Source organism: Lemur catta, chromosome 3 (genome assembly GCF_020740605.2).
Source record: "Lemur catta isolate mLemCat1 chromosome 3, mLemCat1.pri, whole genome shotgun sequence".
NCBI classification, from domain to species: Eukaryota; Metazoa; Chordata; class Mammalia; order Primates; family Lemuridae; genus Lemur; species Lemur catta.
In genome coordinates this window covers 53730199-53756504 of record NC_059130.1, presented here as the reverse complement: position 1 = coordinate 53756504, position 26306 = coordinate 53730199, and the positions used below count along the sequence as shown (strand labels likewise).

General features: G+C 33.7%; 1 protein-coding gene across 1 annotated transcript in view; it reads left to right on the top strand.

Moving 5' to 3' along the window:
- BTBD8 (BTB domain containing 8) overlaps positions 1 to 25962 on the top strand; it is a 98759-nt gene extending 72797 nt beyond the window's left edge. Inside the window, exons 10-18 of the mRNA XM_045547538.1 lie at positions 9090 to 9272; positions 9876 to 10013; positions 11195 to 11324; positions 13766 to 13827; positions 18081 to 18792; positions 19030 to 19114; positions 19547 to 19686; positions 21454 to 23781; positions 25086 to 25962. Coding sequence (XP_045403494.1) covers positions 9090 to 9272; positions 9876 to 10013; positions 11195 to 11324; positions 13766 to 13827; positions 18081 to 18792; positions 19030 to 19114; positions 19547 to 19686; positions 21454 to 23781; positions 25086 to 25555 — 4248 coding nt within the window. The 3' untranslated portion in view covers positions 25556 to 25962. The remainder of the gene's footprint in view (positions 1 to 9089; positions 9273 to 9875; positions 10014 to 11194; positions 11325 to 13765; positions 13828 to 18080; positions 18793 to 19029; positions 19115 to 19546; positions 19687 to 21453; positions 23782 to 25085) is intronic.
- The last annotated feature ends 344 nt before the right edge of the window (positions 25963 to 26306 follow it).

Sequence of the window (26306 nt, the reverse complement as noted above, 5' to 3'; positions counted from 1 at the left end):
TACCACAAGCTAATTGTGAAAAACAAGAGTTAAGTTCCTATGGCATATTTCTGGTCATTACTAAATTTCTAAATAAAGACCCAAAATGCTTCTAATATTGAACATTGAAATAAATGTGAACTATAATTACACTTAAGAAAGATTAATAAAAATAGTAAAATAATTATTTACCCAATTCTTGGGGAATCAGTGAGTGACAACAGTCATGGTGGATTAAACTGAGGAATAGATGTTTGCAAAGCAAAAATTGTAAGGAACGCCTCCTACCACCATACAGTTCAAAAACAATCACAAATATGGTAGGCTAACTGCTTTTTGTACTGCATTGTTTATTGTCATGTATTTGTATGATGATCATATAATCTATGAATTTTTATTTTATAATAATTTGTATTGATTCATTCATTTTCTAACTAAGTTATTCCAGTTTACAATTGTGGGTGGCTGAACCCTATCCCAGCAGCTAAGGGCCCAAAACTGAAATCAACTCTGGACAGAATGCCATTCCATTGCAGGGCACACTCACACACACACACACTCACTCATACTAAGACAATTTCAACACACCAGTTCACCTCCTGTGCACATTTTTGGGATATGGGAAGAAACTGGAATACCCAGAGAAAGCCCTCACAGACATGGGGAAAATATGCAAACTCCACACAGACAGTGACCTTGGCTGAGAAGTAGTTGTTTTTCTTATCAATATCATAACCAAACAATGATGAACAAAACAACATTATCTGAGGACCTGCTGTATATATACATATATACTTCCTAGTAGTCCTGTTTCTCTGACAGAACCCTGAATGGTAACATCAGCCTGGGTTACATGGAAGATACATCTAAATCTAACTGGTAAAATACGCGTGGGACATCAGCTGATGAGATACCACTACAAAAAGTAAACCTAAATCTGTGTTTACATTACTGAAGGACTTTGTAGTTTTGTTGCTTACTATTTTACATTAGTTTTCATGATCAGTAAGCAATTAAAAACTATTGGCCCCACTACAATTCAGTTCAATAGAAGCAGAAGCATAATTTACTAGTAATGGTAGTACCAATATTTAGTGGATTTTTTTTAGACCTTTACAGTTCAAAAAATACTTTTTATTTTTTGTGAAATGAATTATAAGAGAGATACTATTATCTCCATTTCACATAAGAAAAGAGAACTAGGGAAGTGCTTTATTCAAGCTCACAGTGATAATAAATGATAAAGCCAGGTCTTAAAACCTGTTGCTACCATTCTGAAAATATGATAAGTGCTCAATATGAGCAAAGATTTTTTTTTTTTTTTTTTTTTTTTTTTAGGATAAGAAGCAGTCCTTGTCTGTGTCCTTGGCCTTGTCAGCATCATCATCCTCAGAGTCCTCCACCACCTCACCCTCATCCTCCTTCTTGAGGTTTAGGGAGTTTTTAGCGATTGTTTCTTTTCTCCTTTTTTTTTTCTTTTTCTTTTGTTTTCTTTTTGGTTGGTTTGTTTGTTCATTTTTCCTGAACTTCTGTGGTAGGTAGAACCATTATTTCTTTAAATAATTTTTCTGACTTTTTTTCTCTCTCTTCTCCTTTGGAACCTCAATAATATATATTTGGTCCACACAATGGTGTCCCATAAGTCCCTTACACTTTCTTCACTTTCTCATTCTTTTTGCTTTTTGCTTCTCTGACTGAATAATTTCTGATGGCCTGTCTTTGAATTTGGTGATCCCTTCTTCTGTTTGATCTACTCTGCTGTTGAGGCTGTCTAGTGAAATTTTCATTTCAATAATTATATTCTTCAGCTGCATCATTTCTGTTTGGTTCCTTTTTAATATTTTCTGTCTCTTTGTTGAAACTATTACTTTGTCATGCATTGTTTTCCTGGCCTTAAAAAGCATCTTTATGATGGTTGTTTTGAATTCTCTGCCAGGTAAATCACATATGTCCATTTCATTTGCATTGGTTTCAGGAGATTTATCTCGTTCCTTTGTTTGGAACATATTTCCTTGTTTTTTTCATTTTCCTTGACTTTGTATTAGTCTTCACATTAGACAAAATAGCCACCTCTCCCAGTTTTCTTGGACTGGCCATGTATAGGAGAAGACCTTTACTTATCAGTTCAATGAGAGATTCTGGGGGCCTTTCACATCTTCTTGTTCATCCAACTTGCTTTCTTTGCTCTTAGCAGCTCCCAGGCATCTGGAGTATGCTGGGTCCCATGAGTGCTTTGAATCAAGCAAGACTGAAGCTGGTTCCTTTGGTAGCCCCCAGAAAAGTTGAATCACTGGACACTCTATCCAACTCCTTTCCTCCTCAGAAAGAAGGTGGAACTTGGGGTTTTTCAACTTTTTCTCGTCATTGAGTCAGGAGGGTAGGGCTGTGGTGACTAGTTACATGCTACATCATTTACCATCTGTGTTCTCACTGGCCCCCAGGTGGCTATGGCATGCCAGGTCCCATTTCAATTCTTCCTTTCCTCAGGAAGAAGTTGGGAACTAGGGTTTTTTGTCCACTTACTCTGTGCTAAGCCAGAGTGAGAAACCATGTGGAATCCCAGCCCAAACCACCATCTCTGTTCTTACTAGCCTGCTGGTGGCTAGATTTTTCTGGGTCTTGTCAGTGCTCGGAGATAAGCAAGACAGAGCCAGTCCTGTGTGCAGCCCCCAGAAAAGTTAGGGTATTAGACATGCAAACTAACTCTCCATACTGAGGGAGAAGCTAGGAATAAGTATTTTTTCATCCATTTGCTCTGTGCTGAGCTGGGAGGAGGGAATATGATGACTGCCAGCTTAAACCACCACCTCTGTTCACCCACAGATAGCTAGAATTTGCCAGGTCCTATCAGCACTCCAAGACTGGAAAACAGAAGCCAGTCACCTGGGCAGTCTCCAGAAAACTTGGGATATTTGAGACATGGTCCAATTGTTTCCCTCCCCAGGGAGAAGCTGGGAGCTGGTAGCTTTTTTCACAATCATAGAACTCTGCCATGGGTAGGGATTCTGGTAAGAAGGTGTCTCAAATTTTCCTATCTGCTTCAAAATGTGTTGTTGTTTCAAGATCATCCTGGGTGCAGGAGCCTCTCTACTGGTTTCTGGATTTCTCACAAAGAGAATTTATCTATTAATTGTTGTTAAATTGGTATGTTCATTGGAGAAAGAGGGTGCAGGGCTTCCTACTCTGCCATCTTGTTGATGTCACTTCTCCTCAAGCAGTCTTCTTAAGTATTCTTCAGTTATAATTCAGTTCAACTGCATGTACTATGGCAGGCACTTTAATCCATCAAATATTTATTGGTCATCAGTGATATTCCCAACACTATCATATACCAAGGTAGATAAGAAAGTGCTACATTAGTATACAAATCAGTAGCATTTTTGTATACTAATACCAGTCAAGCTGAGAGTCAAATCCAGAACTCACTACCATTTACAATAACTACAAATAAAATAAAATAATTAAGATTATACTTAACCAAGGAGGAGAAAGATCTCTATAAGGAGAACTACAAAACCCTGATGAAAGAAATCATAGATGACACAAACTAATGGGAAAACATCCCATGCTCATGGATTGGTAGAATTGATATCATTAAAATGTCCAAACTGCCCAGTGTGATTTACAGATTCAATGCAATTCCCATTAAAATACCAACATCTTATTTTACAGATCTAGAAAAAAATAAGCTTCGTTTGGAACCAAAAGCCCAAATAGCCAAAGCAATCTTAAGCAAAAAGAACAAATCTGGAGATATCACAATATCTGACTTCAAATTATGCTCCAAGGCTATAGTAACCAAAACAGCATGGTAATTGTATAAAAATAGGGACATACACCAATGGAACAGAATAGAGAACCCAGAAATAAAACTATATAGCTATGACCAACTGATCTTTGACAAAGCAGACAAAAATATACACCAAGGAAAGGATTCCCTGTTCAATAAATGGTGCTGGGAAAATTGGATACCATATGCAGAAGAATGAAACAGGACCCCTATCTCTCACCATATACAAAAATTAATTCAAGATGGATTAAAGACTTAAATGTAAGGCATGAAACCATAAAAATTCTAAAAAGAGAACATAGGAAAAACTCTTCTAGACATATGCCTAGGCAAAGAATTTATGACTAACCCCAAAAGCAAATACAATAGCAACAAAAATAAATAGGACTTATTTAAATTAAAAAGCTTCTGCACAGTAAAGGAAATAACAAAGTAAACAGGCAACCTATGGAATGGGAGAAGATATTTCCAAACTATACATCAGACAAAGAACTTAAACAAATCAGCAAGAAAAAAGCAAACAACCACATTTTTGGGTTGGGCAAAAAACATGAACAGAATTTTTTAAAAAGAAAATAGACAAGTGGCCCACAAATATATGAAAAAATGTTCAACATCACTAATCATCAGGGAAATGCAAATTAAAACCACAATGAGATACCTTACCCCTGTCGGAATGACCATTACTAAAATGTCAAGAAACAACAAATGCTGATATGGATGAAGAGAAAAAGGAATACTTATACAATGTCGGTGAAACTGCAAACTAGTACAACCCCTATGGAAAACAGTATGGAGATCCCTCAAAGAGCTAAAAGTAGACCTACCTTTCGATCCAGCAATCTCACTACTGGGTGTCTACCCAAAGGTAAAGAAATCACTTTATCAAAAAGACACCTGTATTCAAATATTTATTGCAGTACAGTTCACAATTGCAAAGATATGGAATCAACCTAAGTGACCATCAATTCATAAATGAATAAAGAAAATATGGTATATACCATGGAGTACTACTCAGCCATAACAAGGAATGGAATAATATCTTTTGCAGCAACTTGGATGGAACTGGAAACCATTATCCTAAGTGAAGTGTCTCAGGAATGGAAAAACAAGCACCACATATTCTCACTAATAAGTGGGAGTAAACAGTGGGTACACACGGGCACAAAGAGATGTCAAGGAAACTAAAAAGGGAGAAAGGTTGGGGGGTGAGGGATTAAAAACTTACCAGTTGGGTACAGTTAACACTGTCCTGGTGACAGGCATACTGAAAGCCCTGACTTCAGCATTATATAGTATATTCATGTAACAAAAACATTTGTACCCCCTTAATATTTTGATAACAATAAAATACAATGAATAAAATTTTAAAAAGAAAGTATTACATTAGGCTATATATGGAGAATTTTAAAATATATTTTTATGTGAGGAACTTTGAGTTTTTCCTTTCTCTGTCACAAAGTTAAAGAACAAATGACTGTTCACATCATACAATACTAATTTTCCTAATATAGAGAGTTTCTACAAATTGATTTTAAAAAACAAAAGCTAAAGATAGGATAGAATTAGTTCACTGAGAAAATGCACATACCTCTTAATTTGATGAACAGATCCTCATCTTCATTTATTTAAGAAAAATTGACATTAAAACTATAGTGTCAGACTATTTTCTACCTTTCAGAATGATAAAAAGGAAATTTGTGCAATGTCTGTTAAAGTATAGGAAGTAGATATCCTTATTTATTCCTGGGAAGGGTATAAAGTAACACAACTTTTGCTGTGTTTTCCAATTTTTTTGACTATGACCCAGAGTAAGTTCTTTTTACATTGTAACCCAGTACAATAACACCCGTAGAACTGAAACACAAGTTTCACAAAATAACTGTTAGTCTTATTACATATGATATACTAGTGTTTTCTATTTTTCCCCTTTTTTCCTCCTTTTTCTCACTCCTCCCCTCACCTTCTTTATTTCTTTTGTTTTCTAGTGCTCATTGCAAACCACTAAATACATTTCTCTACATAGCTATGGAGGAATCTACCATTTGAAAAACAGTGCTCCATTGTTTGTTATGTTGACAGCATTTTGGATACTGCTCGTGTTCCACTTCATATCCTCTTGGCCCATGTTTGCACTCCAACCATTGCTGCTCTATCTAGCTATGCAAAGGTGTAATCTGACGGCACTTTCCCTAAGCTACATGACACACACACCTTTCTCACTCTCTGTCCTGCAGCTTCACTGCTCCTCCACATGGGGATACCTGCAGCTTGGCAATTCTAAACCTGTGTGAACCTTGTGGTGAAAAAGAGTTAACACCCCAGGGGACAAGTCTTGACCAATGGGAGATGGGAGCCAGTGGTTAGTGTTTCCTTATTCTGTCCCTTGGGTGGATAATTCTAAGTACATCCTTCACAGCTCTTCAGAGGGTTCTCAACGATATTTGCCCCAGTTGCCTATAGTAGTGAATGCTCTCTCGGTAATTCTCAAATTTTAATGTATGTACAGAACACTAGGGGATCTTGTTTAAATATAGATTCTAATTTAGTAAGTCAAGGGAGGAGCCAGATAGTCTACATTTCTAACAAATTCTGCTTGATGCTGAGGCTGTGGATCACACTTTGAGTAACAAGGAGCTAGAAAATGCACCCTTGGATTGGCTTTCCTTCCTTCCATGTTTCACTCTCCCAGTGCCTCAGATCCCCTTGGGATCACTTCTCCACATAAGCTGTCTACATATATGCCTGTTTCTCAGGCTCAGCTTTTAGGCAGAACCCAAGCTAAAGACAAGAAGTATTGACCTACCAATTCTGCTTCTAGGAATGTATCCTATAGATATTTTCACATATGTGTGAAATAATGTTATATACAGAGTAATTCATTACAACATAATAAGAGTAAAAAATTGGAAACAATGTAAATGTAAGTAGAAGACTAGTTAAATGACTTATGGTATATCTGTATTATGGACTATTACATAGTTATTAAAATAATAAAAGGGCTCTTTATATACTGATTAAGGAAAATATTCAAGATGTATGCTAAGTATAAAAGGCAAGATATAAAGTAGTATGCATATTAATGCCTCCATCTGAATAAAATATGGGTAAAACTACATATGTATGTTATTTATATATGCAAAAACTAACTCAGGAAAGATAGAGAAAAAAATAGTATTGATTATAAAATGGGAGGTTTGGGGATAGGAGGGAGAGAAAGACTTTTCCTAGTAATACCTTTCATATATTTTAAAATTGTGAACTATGTGATTATGTTAACTATTAAACTAAAATTTTATGTGTTTGGTCTAGAAGTATTCCTTTTTTTCTGCTGTGAATTTCTAGATACTCTAACATTTAATGTTTATTATATATTCAGATCAGTATGGAATAAGATCACATAGCAACTATGTTATCATGTAACTGTGTCCATATTTGAGTTTTCCAACAGATTCCAAGCTAAATTATGATAACTATATTTCATATCTGTATTTTTAAAAGATATTACTGTCAGAGCACATCACATTATGTATATAGTAAGCACTTTGTAGATACCTGCCAAATTTATTTAAATACTCTACTTCTGGCTCCAATACCAGAGCACTGCCAACAGTAGAGCAAATTGGGCTTATTGTCTAAAACTTTCAGTAATTGCACAGTTACTCAGGAAATCACTGGAGGAGGAAAAGATAATGGTACTTAAAGAATAAAAGACTTGAATTAGAGCAAAGTATGATTTTTTTACTCTAATAAAGCAGTGGAAGAAAATAATACATTTTAAAGAATTCTTGCTAAATGGGTAAAATTTTTAAAGTTTTGATGTTCAAGGATTCAACTTAGGTTATTCACATATAGACTCTCAGTCTCTAATCATGTTGAGAGGTCAAGAAATATTTGAATGTCTACTGTAACCCAGTTCTATACTAGGCCCTGGGGCTAAAATGGTGAGCAAAAACAGACATGGTTTTATACTCATTGCACATACAGCCTAGTGAGAGAGACAGACATCAATCATATAGTTATGTTCATGTTTTATTAATTACAAATGAATTAAGTGCTCTAACAAAAAGGGACAGGTTTTCTGATAGCAGGTATGAAAGGTATCTGATGTAGGTGCAGGGATCGGGGAAAACTTAGTGCTTTAGTTGACACCTGAATGAAACAGAAGGTGTGCGAAGTCCACATCATACAGTCCGTGCTGGGTATTTCAGTCCATCATTTCCAGATTTATTAATTATCTATTGCTGTCTAACAAACCACCCTCAAACTAAGTGGTGTAAAACTGCAATTTATTATTTCTCACAATTCTGTGGGTTGACTGAGTGATTCTTCTGCTGGTCTTGCCTGAGCTCACTCCTGTGACTGCGTTCAGCTGGTGACTAAGCTGGAGGCTGTGCCTCCTGCTCCAATCCTGGTGTTCCCAGGATTCCAAGAGGTAAAGACAGAAGCTGCAGTGCTTCTTGAGGTCTAGGCCCTGGAACTTGCATACCACCACTGTCAATTAAAGGAATTGAAAAGGCCAGTCCAGATTCAAGGCATGAGTAAATAGATTCTACCTCTTGATGGATGCAGCTACAAAGAATTTTGGCTATGTTTTTCAATCTGCTATAGTCTACCAGGTAAACTATAGTTATTTATAGTAAATAGTTATTTACTTAGCATTGTATTAAGAACTAGAAATCAAACAGGAATAACATAACAATAGTTTATAGTTGCCATTTTTTCCATTTCCTTGGAGCATATGGTATTTGTGAATTGTCGTCATTCCATTTTTTTCCAGAGATAAATATTTGGGAACATTTTTTCCTGTGGTATAAAAACGAATCATCATTAAATGAATAAAATATAAAAATAGAGTCTTACCTAATTAGAGAAGAGGAAGAAAATCACTGGAGATTATAAGTAATTTTTGGCCTTTCCAAATTTGGAATAAAGAACATGTATTTTATAATCATAAAAGAATTAAGGCTATGTCAGTGTAGCCATACAACTATGAATGATATCTATAAGCACAAAAATTAATTAAGTAGTGATAATCTCAGAGAATTCAAGTTTTTCTTCATAGTTATAACTTTGCTCTCAGATTTGTTTTAGCTGCCTTTTAAAGGTGGTTTCTTCCTAGCTCAAAGTTTGCCCTTTTGGATAATTGTGAGTAAATAAATAAACATTATATCCAAAACTAATGATGAAGACATTAGCTACCTGGAATTTTGTTTTTTGCAGGAAATATCCCAAGAAAATGAAAGTATTTGATTTGCTTAGAAGTTTATTTTATGAGCAGTAACACTAACTTTTTTCCCAATATTTTTTCAATTCTAAGAATGATAAGAATGCTGCTTTTCTTCTGATGGAAAGTGACAGGCTAATCATGAGTTTACCCAGAGTGAAGTGGACAGAAGCAGCACTGACTATGGCATCTCAGCTCCAAGAAGAATGTATTTCATTTATTGTAGAAAACTTCTCCAAGATTATTCAGAGTGAAAATTTTGCTCTTTTCTTACAGGTACTATGTCTAAAATTATATCCTACATTTAGTTCCATCTTTGTGTTCTGATTTTAATTACATAAGAGTTTTTAAATGCAAGTTGCCATTGATTAAATTAGTATGATTTAAATAAATTACACAGCAGATGGCATGTTTACACAGGATTTAGAGCAGTGATGGACAGGATTTTTGGCTCACAAGATAAGGAAGGCAGGAGGGACAGGTTTGAGTGCCCTGGCAAGGCACAATGAAATTCTGGCCAACTCTAGCCTTCAATCAGCATAGCCACATTTTATAAGCCAAAGTCATAAAAATACTGTTTTAGTCAGTAATATAATTATGTCCATGCAAAATTCCATCTCTTACTAATTCTAATTAGTCATTGAATAAAGAACTCCTATTGCTTATTTCTAGGTTGTGTTATGAGGGTTATGTTGGCTCTTCAAGACGAAGTATATGGGTATATATTGCAGATTTTTTTAACAAAGGAAAGGGAAATAACAAATATGACTCCTGGTTGGCTTCATAAAGCTAGTTATGATTGTTTTGTTATCCAGAATTTCATATTTCTTATACATTTTACATGTATTCCTATTAAATATCAATTTCTGTGTTTTGTAGTCACAAGCAATGAGCAGCACGGCTGATCTGTTGGACAAGATTTTGAAAGCAATTGGAGAAAACATTACCACTGAAAATAGTTGCTCTCTTCTTATGGCTCTGGACACATTAGTGAACTCTGACAGTACAAAGGAAATGGTACTGAATATAATAAAATTCATTAAAATGATGTAATATTTGAACTTTTTGAAGATTTTAAAGATGTATGTGCATTTTAAGGCCAGGCATTGTGGTTCAAGCCTGTAATCCTTGCACTTGGGAGACTGATGCAGGAGGATTGCTTGAAGTCAGAAGTTTGAAACCAGCCCGTGCAAGAGGAAGACCCTGTCTCTACTAAAAATAGAAAAAATTAGCCAGGTGTGGTGGCGCATGCCTATAGTCCCATCTACTAGGGAGGCTGAGTCAGGAGGATCATTTGAGCCCAGGAGTTTGAGGTTATAATGAGCTATGATGATGCCACTGCATTCTAGGCAGGGTGACAGAGTGAGACTCTGTCTCTAAAAAAAAAAAAAAGTATGTGCATTTTAAATGTTGTATAGATCATTGAAGCTAGGTGATGGATATCTCGGGGATGATTATGGTTTCTACTTTTGTATATGTTTAGAATTTTTCATAATACAAAATTTTAAAACTTCTATTTACCTCAATATAGAGTTCTTATGAAAGTTTAGAAATTGGCATGTTGGCTGGTTAATTTTAAACCTAGTTTGGCACTTAGCAATATTATTTGGCACAGCACAACTCTAAGTGTGCCTGACCACTACATTAAATTTTCTGGATATAAAATGTGTATTTTAGAATTTTTAATCATCAGTATATTTTATTTTTATAATATACTACTTCTTTTTTCTCTTAAAAAATCATATTAAAATTAGATTAGCTGGGGAAAAGCAAAATTAAAATATTACTTATTTTAAGTGTAATTAATCAATGGTTATTAAGAAACTATAAATCACTGGCATTTTGTATTTGTTCAAGAATGATAAAAATTTGTATCATATTTATTACTATTGCATAGAGTATTTGACCTTGTAATGTCATAGTTGATTTGAAAAGACAGTGGAAGGTATTCATATAAAGGCTATTGGTATTTTAAAATAACATTTGGTTGAAAGGATAAGATCTAGATTTCATGTTCATTATAAAATTGTGTAATTAATGAGTAAGGCTTCATAAATAACATGTACTCGACGATCTGAAAAATCTAAGTGATGACATCATTGATCTAGCTTAGGAGTAAGTAGATTCGGAAAGGAATAATGACTGGTTGCTATGACAATGTGGCTCTCACCAGCTGCTGATTTGTTGCTTGAACACAGGGTTTTACGTGCAAGATCCAGGCTCTGCGTGATAAGCTGTGGATCTTCCTGGTTCAGTCTTTCTATGCTGTTCGTCACACAGAAAGCTGGAAGCTCATGAGCACAGATAATCAACAGAAAATCCAAGCAGGTATGTTAGCCTCGAGATATATTTATCCTTATATTATGATCTTTGTAACAGTAGATATTTTGGGGGCATTCTGTTAAGTGGTAAGATTAATGTTTGTGTGCTTCTGCTCAATAATAGGGTGCTAACTGAAACTAGTGATTGTATGTTTATGCAGTTTTTATAAATCATGCTGTTTTGCTGTTCTAAGAAAATGAAACTCATTTCCTTTATATACATATGTATATTTCAATTTTTAATCCTACTATATGTTAGCAGCAATATTCTAGCCAAATTTGCTTAACATCATTCTTGTGAAGAGATTAGAAGTATAAGAAAATGTAATCCACATAGAACAGAGTACTAACATACTTTCTTCTCCTTTTAAAAAATATTTCTCCATACAGCTTTTCCATCTTTTTCATAAGATGCCCTTTCTTGTGGTTTTGCCTAGATAGATGGCTTTATTTCACAATTGATTGGTTCAGTGATGTGGTGTGTGCTATTGCAGAGTGTCCCTCAGGAGCCACACAGTGGTCTCTGACATTTAATAGGTATCATTTGAAGCATTACCATTAAACAAAAGATGTATATTTCTCAGTGTGTGTTTGTTTCAAATATATTAAAATAAAAATTTGAGGGTGTATAACTAAAAATGGCTTCGTGACTATTTTCTGATTAAAGCAGTTGCCTTAGAAAAAATATTGGCATATTCAGCAAGTATACTTTAAAAACATTTTAAGTTAAGAGACTATATTTTATAACGCATATATCTTTGTGCTATGACATGGAAGCCATGTGTGATAAAATATATTCTTAATAATGCATAAGTATGGTAAATTCTTTAGTGGCATAGTCAGAATATGATCTGCTCTGTCTTACGTTATAAACATAAAATGACAGTGTGACTAGAGTGATCTGAGAACACTTTTCAAAGAAATTCCATTTTTTAACAAAAACCATTAGAAGAAGTTCTTTAGAAATTGGGAATTTTTTTCTTGTGACTATTTCTGTGCTGATTTCTAGATGACAGTTTATCTTTACTAAAAAATCAATACAATGTGAAGAAATATGATAAGATCAGCATTCCTTGAGTAGGTGTCCTTCAACTCTCTTCTGATTGGTAACAAACTTTGTTTTTCTCTATTTTAGAGGATTTGATAGTTAAGTTGAGCTTTAAGCAATGTTCTTTAATTCTTTAAAGTGCTAATTAAAAATACATGTAAATACACATATATACAAGCACATATCTAAATAAAATGTTTATGGCAATCCAACTAATCATCAAAAAGAACTTTTCATTCTATTACATTGTAACAGTATAATAATAATTTTTTAAAATCTTAAATACATTGAAATATAATGAGTCCTGACTTATCCATAATTACTGCATTGGGAAACCCAGATAAAGCAATGGTTCTGGGTTGTCTTTATTATAAGATTTATGTTCTAGTTGAGTTACTACTGACCTTTGGGAGAAATTTTTTATTTTAATTTCTTCCTGTATATTATTGTGCAGAGTCATTTGGTTACTGCAAATCAGTCCTTTTAATACCATTTCTAGGATCCTGCTTTGTCTTATAGCATATATCCTATAGAATAGAGGTCATGGAAAATGCATAGTGGATGTAAATAAATTTAATGTATTTTTCATTAGCTGATTTAATAAAAATCAAATAACTTTTGGAGATTATATTTTTTCTTTAAAATATATTTTAAAGCCCAGTAACCTTCAAAAGAAAGAAGTAGATTAGCTTAACTATATTTATAGCTTTTGTACCATTATTCCTACCTATATATTTTCCTGACATTATTCAAATTCTTATTTGAAGAGCATAAACATGAGTTGTCCTAATAATTCCCATGTAACCCTATCTTATAAAATGAATTTATTTATTTCTAAAAAGTATGATGCTGATTTGAGGATTGTTTCTTGTTTTATTTTCAAGAGAACCTTATTTTTTTCTCTTCTCTTTCCTCTTTCCTCATGATATATCTGCAAAACCAGAAAATATTTTAGTTAATTTCAAGAATATTTTTACATTTTATGGGATAAACATTTTTCTTATAGTTAACAGCTTGTAAAATATTACATTTGCCCACAATCTGTAATTTTTTGAAATTTGAAAAACTAAATGGAACCAGTTATCTAAAATTTCACAGTTTGAGAAAATTATGGTTTTTAAAATAAATATATGATCTTCTTGGTGAGATTGTACATTTATTATTTATTAATTTTAATACCATAAAATCTTAGGAACCAGAGAATAAGATTGAAAATGAGCCTCTTTAAAAAAAATTCTAAAATATAATAAGGAATTATTTTTGTGTACTAGATTGGTTTCAGTTTTTTTAAGTTATTTCCATTGAAATGTAACTTTTTTCTGCTAGCATACTATTTTCCCTTTACTTGTAAGGTAATAATAATGCTTCATATAAAAACAAATTGCTGTTTCTTCCTACAGCTGCATTTGACAAAGGTGATGATCGAAGACTTGGCAAAAAGCCTATATTCAGTAGCTCTCAGGTAAACTTTCTAAATCTTATAGGTCTAAATGAAAAAAGATACCAAATTATTTAAATTTTATTATTTTATATTTCAGAATAAGTTTTTAAAATCTATCCATTCGTTAAAGCTATTTCTTTATGAAAATAATTTTGTCTTTTTTAAATCAAGTGAACATTTAATAATTTTTTAAATGAAGTGAATTTTTGATATCCAGCTGGCATGGGAAGTGCTACTTGTTTCATTTCCTTGAAAACCTTTTTGGCAACTAACATTGGAGCTATTTCAGTAGATTAGAAATTGTTTAGAATTCTAGACCTAATTCAATGTCTATTTTTCTAATTAACCTACTTCTTACAAAAGAACGTTGTAGTTGTTCTAGTTTTTCCTACACCAAGATTTTAATTCACATAATATATTTTGGTGTTAAAAAAAAGCAGTTAGTACTAAAGAGTATAATATTGTTTTGCTTTAAAAGTTACTTGGTGTATTTGTGTGAGGTATCTAAAGTAGTCAAACACTTATAAACAAAGGTAGAATTATGGTTGTTGGGACTAGGGGGAAGGAGATAAGGGGAGTGAGTGAATACTTGGTGTATTCATTATAATCTGAAATACATTTTTCTTCCCCTAAATTATTATTAATGATGGTTAGGGTTCCAAGCTAACTTACAGATGCTCACTTAACCAATAATACATTTGAAGTACAAAATTATTCTAACCTACTATGTGTATTACAGTAATATTAAGAAGAGAGTTCCACTTTGGAACGTAAAGAACATATTGCTCTTGCAGAGCAGGATAAGGGAATCCTCTCTTCTTCCTCATCCTCCAGCAGAAAGCAACTAATGCAGCTCCAAGCCACAAACCAAGAGCTCTCATGGCTTGAGGTTAAGCTCCACATTTCTTGAGTAAGAAACTGTAGGATACTGGAACTTCTTGGGTTAAATCTCCTAGGATTATTTTCTAGCATATGTTTCACAATATACTAGCTCCATTATGCGTTCCACCTAAGAACATCTACCATCAACTAAGTTTGAGAGTTGCCATACACCATAACTCCTTTTAGAGTCCAAAGATATGTATTACACCTTAAAAGTGTTGAGAAACACTACAGTAAAGAATACATTTAAATTTTGTTTCACCCAAAATTTCCCCCAGTTTTATAACTATGGAAAACCACTAGGCTCCCTCTCAACCCCTTTTAAGCATATTATACAGTTCCACAGAGCATACACTAGGAAATGGTACCATAGGACATTTTTTTCTATGTACTAGTTCCCTGTTAATCCCTATGTTTAAGACCCCAGGGAATTAGCCTTACCTACCTTCTTTTCCCCTCTTATCAACCAGCCTTTTCCTCCTTCCTTGCCTTACACCAAAATAGAACAAAATCTCATTGTTCTTCCTTATTTTCCTGACTTTGAGATTGTCTGAGGGTTTTTTTCTGTTAACAACAATGAGAAGGAAACAGGGTAATAAGTTTCTGTCCAAAAGGTAGTAATATACTGAAATGGATGCTGGATGTAAAATCAGAAGAGTTCAAATCTCAACTTCACATTTGTCATCTGTGTCATCTGTGAGTCTTAGTTTGCTTATCTATAAAATGATATAATAAAACCTAGCAGGATTATTGTGAAAATTAGGTGAAATAATTTATGTGCAATTATCTGGTGTGTAGTAAGTACTCAATAAATGTGGAATGAATAAATGTGTTTTCCAAACAGAGAGAGATCATTAGGGGGTGGGAGACAGTTAATCAGATAAGACAGAAAGAAAGGTTTAAGAAGAGTGCTAATACTAAAATACTTAAGGATGAAATATGATACCTGGGATTTGCTTCAAAACAAAATTGGTCATGAATTGATAATTTTTAAAGCCAGGTATTAGGTATATAGGGATTTATTATACTGTTCTATCTTTTTTTGATTATATTTAAATTTTTCTATAATAAAAAGTTAACCAAAAAAGGGACTAGTACTAGAATAGAAATGGTGTCCAAGAGGAATGCTTTAGAGCTGTGGCCCCCAACCCCCAGGCCGCCTCAGACCAGTATTGGTCCATGGCCCATCAGGAACCTGGCCTACAGCAGCAGGTGAGCAGCAGGCGAGCAAAGCGAGCGAAGTTTCATCTGTATTTATAGCCACTCCCCATTGCTCGCATCACCACCTGAGCTCTGCCTCCTGTCAGATCAGCAGGGGCATTAGATTCTGCATTATGGTGAGTTGTATAATTATTTCATTATATATTACAATGTAATAATAGAAATAAAGCGCACAATAAATGTAATGAGCTTGAATCACCCCGAAACCTTCTCCCCACCCCGCCAACTCCCAGTCCATGGAAAAATTGTCTTCCGTGAAACCAGTCCCTGGTACCAAAAAGGTTGGGGACTGCTGCTTTAGAGGGTTACCTTCTTTTTCTTCATTTTTGTTAATGAAATGTATTGATCATTCCCAGTTGGCCATTTGTATATAACAAATGTACATAAACTTTGTAGATATAAGGTAGAGACTGCCTAGAAATGTGTATTCATTGAATCCTTATCATGCTGTATTATGTTAATGTGCAATTTCAAAGGAGTGTAGTTACCTCAATCATATACTACACAAATTTCACTCATAGCATAATACTTCAAAATGTATAGATTCAAGGATAGAGTAAATCAAGTAGAATCAGTTTTAAGGGGGGGGGAAGAGTTCTAAAAGCAGAAGTCAGCCTGGTTTTAGGTATTAAAAATAGAGAAATATTATTTTGGGGGCTCAGATTTGATCGGGAAGAAAAAAATGAGGACTAAGCCTATTTGAACTTTGTAAATGTTAAATAGACTCCTAGAACACTGCTGTGAATAGGACCACTCTCCACTCTGTAGGCATGGATAATCTGAGGCCCAGGGATATTAGTAACTTCTTAAGTATACCAGATCGGTCAGAGACAATGCCAGTTCAATAATCTAGTGATTCCTGTGTCACCACACCTTGCTTTTCTCTAAATTTAGCCAAGTTATTTATTTATTTAGTATTTGTCCCTATACACATTCTTGTGTACATACACATACATATATATTTTTGTCTTAAACAATTTTAATGCAATTAGAAGCTTTTCATATTTAGAAATAAGTAGACCTTAAACTATATATCAAAGTTCTAACAACACTGATCACATATTATTATTATTTTTTGAGTACCCAATATGTGATGGGCATGGTGCTAAGGGTTTTAGATACAAAAGATGAAGACAGCACAGGCTCTGCCTCATACCTCTAGAGTCTCATACAGCTTTCCAAAGGGAAAAAACCAAGTATTTACATACTTACATAAAGAGTGACAATATAATGTTAAAATTTTATTCTAAAATTTCTACCAACTTTTAAAATTTTGTTTTTCCCTTCCATGTCAAGGTTGGTTCTAAGCAAAATGGTGAAGTTAGGTGCATTTATCTTCAGTGCCCATTTATATTTGCCCCCTTTTACCTTCTTCAACTATTTTTAGGATTATTTTTCCTCCCCTGCCTATGGACAGCTAATACTATCTTGTTCTTCCCAAAACTAAGCTTTTCAGATGCAATACGTTGTGTTTCTTAGGAGTTTTTTTTTTTTTTAAATGAGGACTCCAAGAAGTAAACTATTCTTACCACAGAGGATAAAATATTTAATGATAAAATTTCTGGCGTTTGGGATATGATTGAAGGAGAATTTCTGGTGAAAATCTTTATAATGTCCCTCAAATTATGCCATATATATGACTACCTGCTTGAGGCAGTAGTCATGAGCCCAAGTTCTGGTTCCAATCCTTACCAGCATGTGACCTTGGGTAAATCACACACCTACTTTAATCCCTAATTTCTTGTCTAAGAAATGGAAATAGCCATAGGAGCAATTTCATAGAATTGTTTTGAGGGTTAATTGAGATAATGTATGAAAAATATTTAGCACAGAACCTGAGAGTGGTCCCTCAAAAAATCTTAGATATTGTTATCATTCGCTCAAGACATCCTGAACCTTTAGGTATTAATCTCTCTGTAACTTCATAAATTAAAATAGTATGCCTTTTAAATAAATATTTTATGCTGTGTTTCAGATTTGATTAAGGTAATATAATCAGAGACACAAAGATTTGATCAACATGATCAAAGCTGATTCAAGTTTTGAGTGGCTCTAAATCATAATATGAACTTTGCTATTTTTTTCTTTGAAAGACTGTTTTTTTTGAAATATAAAGTAGTATATGTCAAAGACTTCAGTCAAATTACAAAGTAGTCTTTTCTTCTTTATAGCAAAGGAGACAAGTTTCTGACTCTGGTGTTATAAAAAACAAATCTTGGAGGGGCAATAACAAGAAAGAGTGTTGGAGTTTTCTCTCTACTAATCAAAAGATGAAATCCGATGGATTAGGAGCATCTGGACATTCATCAAGTACTAATAGAAATAGTATAAACAAAACTTTGAAGCATGATGCTTTAAAGGAAAAGGATGGCACAAAAATAGCATCTAAGATTACAAAAGAATTAAAAACTGGGGAAAAAAATGTTTCTGGAAAGCCCAAAACTGTAATAAAACCCAAAACAGAAAATAGTAATCATGCAAGGTTGGAAAACATGTCACCTAAACAAGTTATGGAAAGATCAGCAACAGCAGCAGCAACTGGACAGAAAACTTCATTAAATGGAAAAGGAAAGAGAAATCAGGAAGGTCAAATTACAGGTGCCAGACCCAAGGTACTTACTGGAAACTTAAACGTGCAAGCCAAAGCAAAGCCTTTGAAGAAACTAACAGGGAAAGATTCTCCATGCTTGAGCATCACAGAAGCCTCCAGCATATCTGCAAATTCAAGTATGGAACTGTTGACTTCCACTGAATGTCTGGATGAATCAAAACAAAATGGATCAGTGGAAGAAGAGAAGCTGTGTGGTCATAAACTATCGTTTTGTGATTCTCCAAGACCAACAGTGAAAAACAGTGTAGACAGTGTCAAAACTTCTACTCTAGGTGGGTTCTAGCACTCTGATTTTTAGTAGCTCCTGCCAGTTACAGTTCCTAGAAAAAAATGATCCTGTATTTGGGCTTTTATTTAGTTTCAAATGCCAAAAAATATTTATTTATATGTATTTATGCAAATTGAGAGAAAACATAGTCCTTCCCACTTTAACAATTTTGTTTATAGTGTCTGACCAATAAATTTAATGTGTTCTATCTCCTGACTCACTTTTTCTCAATTTATAACAGCAAAATCTCGACCTGTTTCAAGAGTTACCAATGGAACTTCCAATAAAAAAAGTATTCATGAACAAGTCACTAATATCAGTAACAGGTAAGTCTTCATTTAATGTTTTACCTATATGTTAGCTTTCTCTGAAAGTTAATTATATACTGACTTCTAGCTAAATATTTTTAAAATATCTTTCCTTCTTTGTTAAAAGCTTTAATGTATTTACACAATGATATTTTTAAACTGTTTTCTTATTTATTAAAAGAAGTTAGTATATTTATGCAAAATGATGGTTGATGCAAAATAATAGAAGAATACCTTAATTTATACTTGTGCCACATGGTTATGCATTGCTTTATTATACATGATCTATAGTTTTATAGACTTGAAGACCTATGAACATATGATTCTTCTATTTTCAGAAGAGATTTTTTTTTTTTTATTTCTTGAGAAAAATTCTATTTCAGGTATGAGTCTTTAAAAAGTTTGTTTTGGAATCTCAGTGTAATACTGGATGCAAATAATTTTTCTTAGTGTACCAAAGAAGGTCAGTGGCAAAGGATATAGTGATCCAGTACCACAGGCAATTTTGAAGAAAAGAGGAAACAGCAATGGATGTGCTACAGTTCAGCAGAGGACAAAAAGCACCCCACCTAACCTTGCTAAAACTCAAGGTAATGCTGAAATAGTCCTGGGTATCATGAATATTATTTTCTTGTTTAAATTGGATTAAGCAGAACTCTCATTTGAACGTCAGTAGCAAATAAGCAAAATACAGCTTTACTCATATATGTTTCACAGTATAAAGAATTTATACTTTTACTTTTTAGACAAGTATTTTGGGGTTTAGGGGTGTGGGCTTGGTTTTCATTGTCTTTTGTAAAATAAGTAATTAAGAATCACTAGTTTATCTTTATGTCTGGTCCTTTTATATATTATGCCCATGTTTCTTTTTTTTTTTTTTTTTTTTTTGAGACAGAGTCTCTCTCTGTTGCCTGGCTAGAGTGAGTGCTGTGGCGTCAGCCTAGCTCACAGCAACCTCAAACTCCCGGGCTTAAGCGATCCTCCTGCCTCAGCTTCCCGAGTAGCTGGGACTACAGGCATGTGCCACCATGCCCGGCTTATTTTTTCTCTATATATTTTTAGTTGTCCAGATAATTTATTTCTATTTTTAGTAGAGACGGGATCTCGCTCTTGCTCAGGCTGGTCTCGAACTCCTGACCTCGAGCAATCCACCCGCCTTGACCTCCCACAGTGCTAGGATTACAGGCGTGAGCCACTGTGCCCGGCCAATGCCCATGTTTCTTAAAAGTTTTGTTGATGACTATAGGAATTCCATCTGTAAAACCAGCACTAAAGATCTCTTTAAAAAGTAATGGTACAGTTTATACAGTTGTATTATAATATGTAGGGAGGAAGAATTTTCCTTCCAAAATCTGTGCTGTGTCCATTGTTTTTCAATGTTCCAAGAAAAAAAAGAGTACTGATCAGAATGCGTGATTTGCTAACAACTGATTTTAAAAATTACTTTGCTTTATTCATTAAGCATTCACATATATAAGAGCAATTTGTAAAATCCTAAAAACAATGTTGATTTAGATTATTAATTAATACTTAAAATGAATTAAACAATACGGCCAAGAAAAATTATTCATATTCTATGAGTAGCTAAAAATTAAACATTTAAAATATTCTATTTGACAGTTTTGAATGTCCAAAATATCATCTCTAAGATTTTAACCAGTGTAAACAAATGGATTCCCAAATTAATCCCTCTTTCTTTCCAGTCAGCTGTTCTAGTTTCCACTGCAGATCTAAGTTGTTAATCTAATAAGCTACAATAATAATGACCTGGTTATGAGAAGTAAATTGGTTTTATTCATGTTTGAAGAAAGAAACTATAGCAATTTCAACAATTCTGTTTTACATTTTATACTTAGGTTGATTCTCCTTTTCAGCTGTGTAGAACACAGTGATTTTTTTTCCAGATCTTCAAAGGAGACCCTTCTTGCTCCTTTGCTATAAGAAAATCAGATTTTTTTCACCCTCATATATTTATGCAAATCAAATTTTGGCATAAGGATTAAGGCTCTTTATTTGAGGAAGAGAGATTTTATTTCAATAATTTTTATTAAGACCATGGAATAGTTCCTCTATATTTTTAATAGAAAAATATTTTCTTTTTAAATTTTATCATGTAACTAATTCCTAAACTTAAGAATTGAAGTAAAAATGAAAAAACAAAGTAATAATGATCTTTTCCAAGTTAATTCAACAAGTGATGATGAGATTCCTAATCTGTAATTGTCCATTTGATCATAGATATGTTACCCTTTCATTGTTTTATTGGTTTTATTTTTAATAAAGTAATTTAAAAACAAATGTTAAACTTCACTCACAAATTGGAGAGTATATTGTATTTCTGAATTTTCTTTTCTTAGGATCCCATGGACAGTCATCAAATTCAGTAAAATCTTCAGTATCCTCAAAGCAATCTGATGAAAATGTGACAAAATTGGACCACAATACAACTATAGATAAACAAACACCTAAGAGAAAAATTATCAAGCAAGGACACACAACTTTGCCTAAGGTTAATGCAAAAATAGTGGCAGTGCCTAAAAACCTAAATCAGTCAAAGAAAGGTGAAACTTTGAATAATAAAGAGTCAAAACAGAAAATGCTTCCTGGACAGGTTACATTGAAAACTCAGCCTTCTTCTCAAAGATCTTCAAAAAGTGAAACGTCTATTCTCCAAAAAAGTATGCTTCATGATATACATGCTAATAATAACAAGGACAATATTTCTGAACAGAAACCTCACAAACCTCTACTTAATCTCACATCTGAAATCAGTGATGCAGAAGCATTCCAGTCATCATGTAGACCTGACCCACAAAAGCCATTAAACAATCAAGAAAAAGAGAAGCCGGTGTTAGAATGCCAAAATATTTCAAAGCTGGATAAATCATTAAAACGTGAACTGGAATCAAAACAGATTTGTTTAAATAAAAGTGAAGCAAAATTTCCCAATCACAAGCAAACAGATCATTGCAATGCAGCTAACATATATTGTCATTCTGATGGGAATGATCAGGTAGATTCAAAATTTTATAGCACCACTGCCCTAAAATCCATGATTTCGAATCCAAATGAAAACTCCTTGAACTCTAATCCAATTTGTGATTCAACAAATGTAGGGCAAATCCATTTAATATCGGGTAGGGAGAACCAAGTAGGGAGAAAAGATACAAACAAAAAATCAAGCATTAAATGTGTAAAGGATGTATCACCTTGTGTTCCTGAAAGGACAAATGGTACCTTAAATTCTGTTCAAGATGACAAAAAATCTAAAATTCATGTAGAAGAACTGACAATTCTTAGTCAGTTGTCTGATGACTCTGCTATGAATGAAGACAAACATGCTGCAGCAGACTCAGATATTTCCTCCAAATGTTTTTCGGGACAACTATCAGGGAAAAATTCTCCTAAAAATATGGAAACATCAGACTCTCCAGAGAGCCATGAAACTCCAGAAACTCCATTTGTGGGTCACTGGAATTTGAGTACCAGTGTTCTGCATCAGAGAGAGAGTCCTGAATCTGACACTGGCAGTGCTACCACATCTTCTGATGACATAAAGCCCAGATCTGAAGACTATGATGCTGGAGGGTCTCAGGATGATGATGGATCAAATGACAGAGGTATTTCTAAATGTGGCACCATGCTGTGCCACGATTTTCTTGGAAGAAGTAGTAGTGATACCAGTACTCCTGAAGAATTAAAAATTTACGATAGTAACTTAAGAATTGAAGTAAAAATGAAAAAACAAAGCAGTAATGATCTTTTCCAAGTTAATTCAACAAGTGATGATGAGATTCCTAGAAAAAGGCCAGAAAATTGGTCTCGATCTGCAATAGGCCACCCTAGGGAAAAAGAAAATATTCCACGAGGCAGCGTCCAATTTGTTCAGGAAATAGATCAAATTTCTTCTTCAGCAGATGACACAGAAGATGAAAGGTCTGAGGCTGAAAATGTTGCAGAAAATTTTTCTGTATCTAACCCAGCTCCTCAGCAGTTTCAGGGAATCATTAATTTAGCTTTTGAAGATGCAACTGAAAATGAAAGTCATGAGTTTTCTGCAACTAAAAAGTTTAAAAGATCAGTTTTACTTTCAGTAGATGAATGTGAAGAACTGGGATCTGATGAAGGGGAAGTCCATACTCCCTTTCAGACTTCTAGAGATTGTTTCTCACCTTCTGATGTTTTTGATGGCATTTCTCATGAACATCATGGAAGGGCCTGCTATTCCAGATTCTCACAAGAAAATGAAGATAGTGTTTTAGAATGTAAGCAACAAGATAAAAGTAAGAGCGTATGTAAAAATGAAAGCACTCTCTCGAATCTTAGTAGTATTGATTCTTCAAGAAAAGATAAACAGAGTATTTCAGCCACAGAAAAAAAGAACACGATAGATGTCCTATCCAGTGGAGGCAGACACCCTCTTCTGGAAGATAAAAAATTAAACAGCAAAAGCAATGTGGATAATGACTTCCAGCAATGCAGCAAACTCTTGGATAGTGATATAAAATCTCAAGAAAGACCGTGTCATCTGGAGCTTCATCAAAGAGAACCCAATTCTGACATACCAAAGAACAGCTCTACAAAATCTCTAGACTCCTTTTGGAGTCAAGTTCTGCCTCAGGAAGGTCAAGTGAAAGAGAGCCATTCTACAGCTACTGAAAAAGCTAATATTGCTTTATCTGCAGGTAATGTACAGAAATAGAAACAGTAAATTCATAAGGAAATGAATTTATAGAATTTTAAAGTTGTATGTAGCCCTAAATGTTATATTTAGATAGAATAATTACTTAATGTAACAGATTCAAATTTTAAATGAAAATTTAAATTTCTTAATAATATAAAAATTAGCTAGTTACTCATTCTTTATTGTTCACTTAAAATCCTAGTAAAGAATTAATATCCAGTAAAAATTTTGGTTCTTTATTAGATAGAGCTAACCTACTAAGAGGTTTTACTTGAAAGAATAAAGAGAAAAACTTAGTTTGTTGGTATTTAGTTATTTATGTCTAATTTAACATAAGAATACTTAACTATTAGAAATTTTATTATACATTGGATATGATTTATGGACTTGCTAGTATATATCTACGAGGGCTGTGCAATAACTATAGTAATATGTAACTAAAAAAGCACTGAATTATTTTAACAGCTAGATTATTGCAATTTGTATGCATTTTACAGGGATTAAGACTTTCACGATCACTATAATTCTATTCTAAAATTTTCAAGTAAAAAGATAAATTTCCTAAAAGAGATTATATTTAGATGCAATGATAATATATGAAAAAAGTTCTGGCTTATTTCATATGCTTAGATGATTTCCTGTCTGATTGTTTTACGTTTTTGTCTTCCTTTTTATCGTAATTAGAGCTAATGACCCACATTTACAATATGCAATAGTGGCTAATTGAGTAACTATTGTGTATCATAACTAAGAAAAATACTGATCAATAGTTCCTCGTTCAGCAAAATCATAAAAATAAGGAGATTTTAAAAGTTGTACTTTTTTATTTATTTGTCCTTGCTTGCATCCTCCTTTGCATGTGCAATATACAAATAGCCTTTAGATAAAATGTATTTATTCCCCCTTTTGGAACTGACTTACCTTAAGAGTCACCATAAAATAACTACGTCTTTTTTTTCTCTTTAAGTTTCTATTGTAGTGAATTAGATATATGTGCACATTCTATGTTTATGTTTAAACAATTTATGTTGTTTTCTGTATCACAAATTTTCAAATTAAAGTATGGAGAATTATTGTTAGTTACCTATCTGGATTTTGCTGCTAAACATTACCTTTGAATTTTTTAACATAGGAAAAAAATGCCTCAGAAATCTTGTCAATTTTGTATAGATGTTATTTTTCCCATTCTGTGTTTTTTTTTTTTTGGACTATCCCTGTTATATTGTATTAATATTGTTCTACAAAACTCTGAGGGGTACCAACATGTGCAATTTTTACATTGTGTAGTATTATGAATTATTTCAGGAGACATAAATGATTGTGACACACTGGCACAAACCTGCATGTATGACCATCGGCCTTCAAAAACCCTCTCTCCAATATATGAGATGGATGTAATAGAAGCATTTGAGCAGAAAATGGAATCAGAAACACACGTTACAGACACGGATTTTGAAGATGATCAACACTTTGCAAAACAGGATTGGACACTATTAAAGCAACTGCTCTCAGAACAGGATTCAAACTTAGATGTTATAAATTCTGTTCCTGAAGACTTAAACTTAGCACAGTATCTAATCAATCAGACACTACTTTTAGCACGAGACAGCTCAAAACCTCAGGGTATAGCACATATTGACACTTTGAACAGATGGAGCGAACTAACATCTCCACTTGATGATTCCTCAGCGAGCATTACCATGGCTAGTTTTTCCTCTGAAGATTGTTCACCTCAAGGGGAATGGACAATTCTGGAACTGGAAACTCAGCATTAAGAGTGTTAACATTTAGGAAAATTTTAAACTATGCCACCTCTTTATTTTTTGATGCCTATATTAATATCTAGATGATAATTGCATTAGCCAGAAATAGACTGCCCCTAATATTGAAAGTCTTTCCAATTTCATGAGGTAAACACAGTTTATTTATTAATATGATATCACATGTAGAAAAAAGTTTTTTCTAAAATTTTTGAGCATGTTTTCTATGATTATTAGAGAAATTAGAAGACTTGTCAGGAAACCCTCACTTCAGTTTTCCTTTCCTAACTGATTATTTGTTCACTTGTTTATTATTCAAGAATTTAAAATGTGAATGCACAAGTAGATCAGTCCCTTTACTTTTTGCTCTGCGAATGATAACATAGTAATTTAACAATAAAAAACTTACTGTGCTTGCTTCCGTCTATGTAGAGTTAATCTGTGAATAACCTTCAAACTCAGGTTCAGGTGGTTGAAGCTGAAGTGTTGGAAAAAACCTTCACTTTCCCAACAGTTCAGGTCCAGATGCACTAAAGCAAGTGTATCTCAAATTTCAACCACATCATTACTAAAACAGCAAAAATGGAATTTCCTGTATCTATCTTTTCTGAATATATTCAGAGAGAGGCATCTGCCCTTGTTCAAAAGCAGTAGGAAAACTGTCTATCTGACTTACCTATGTAGACTCCCTTACAGTTAGTTAATCATTCTACATTTTCAATTTCATGTTAGGGATATTTTGGAACTGCACCTGCAATAAGCCAGC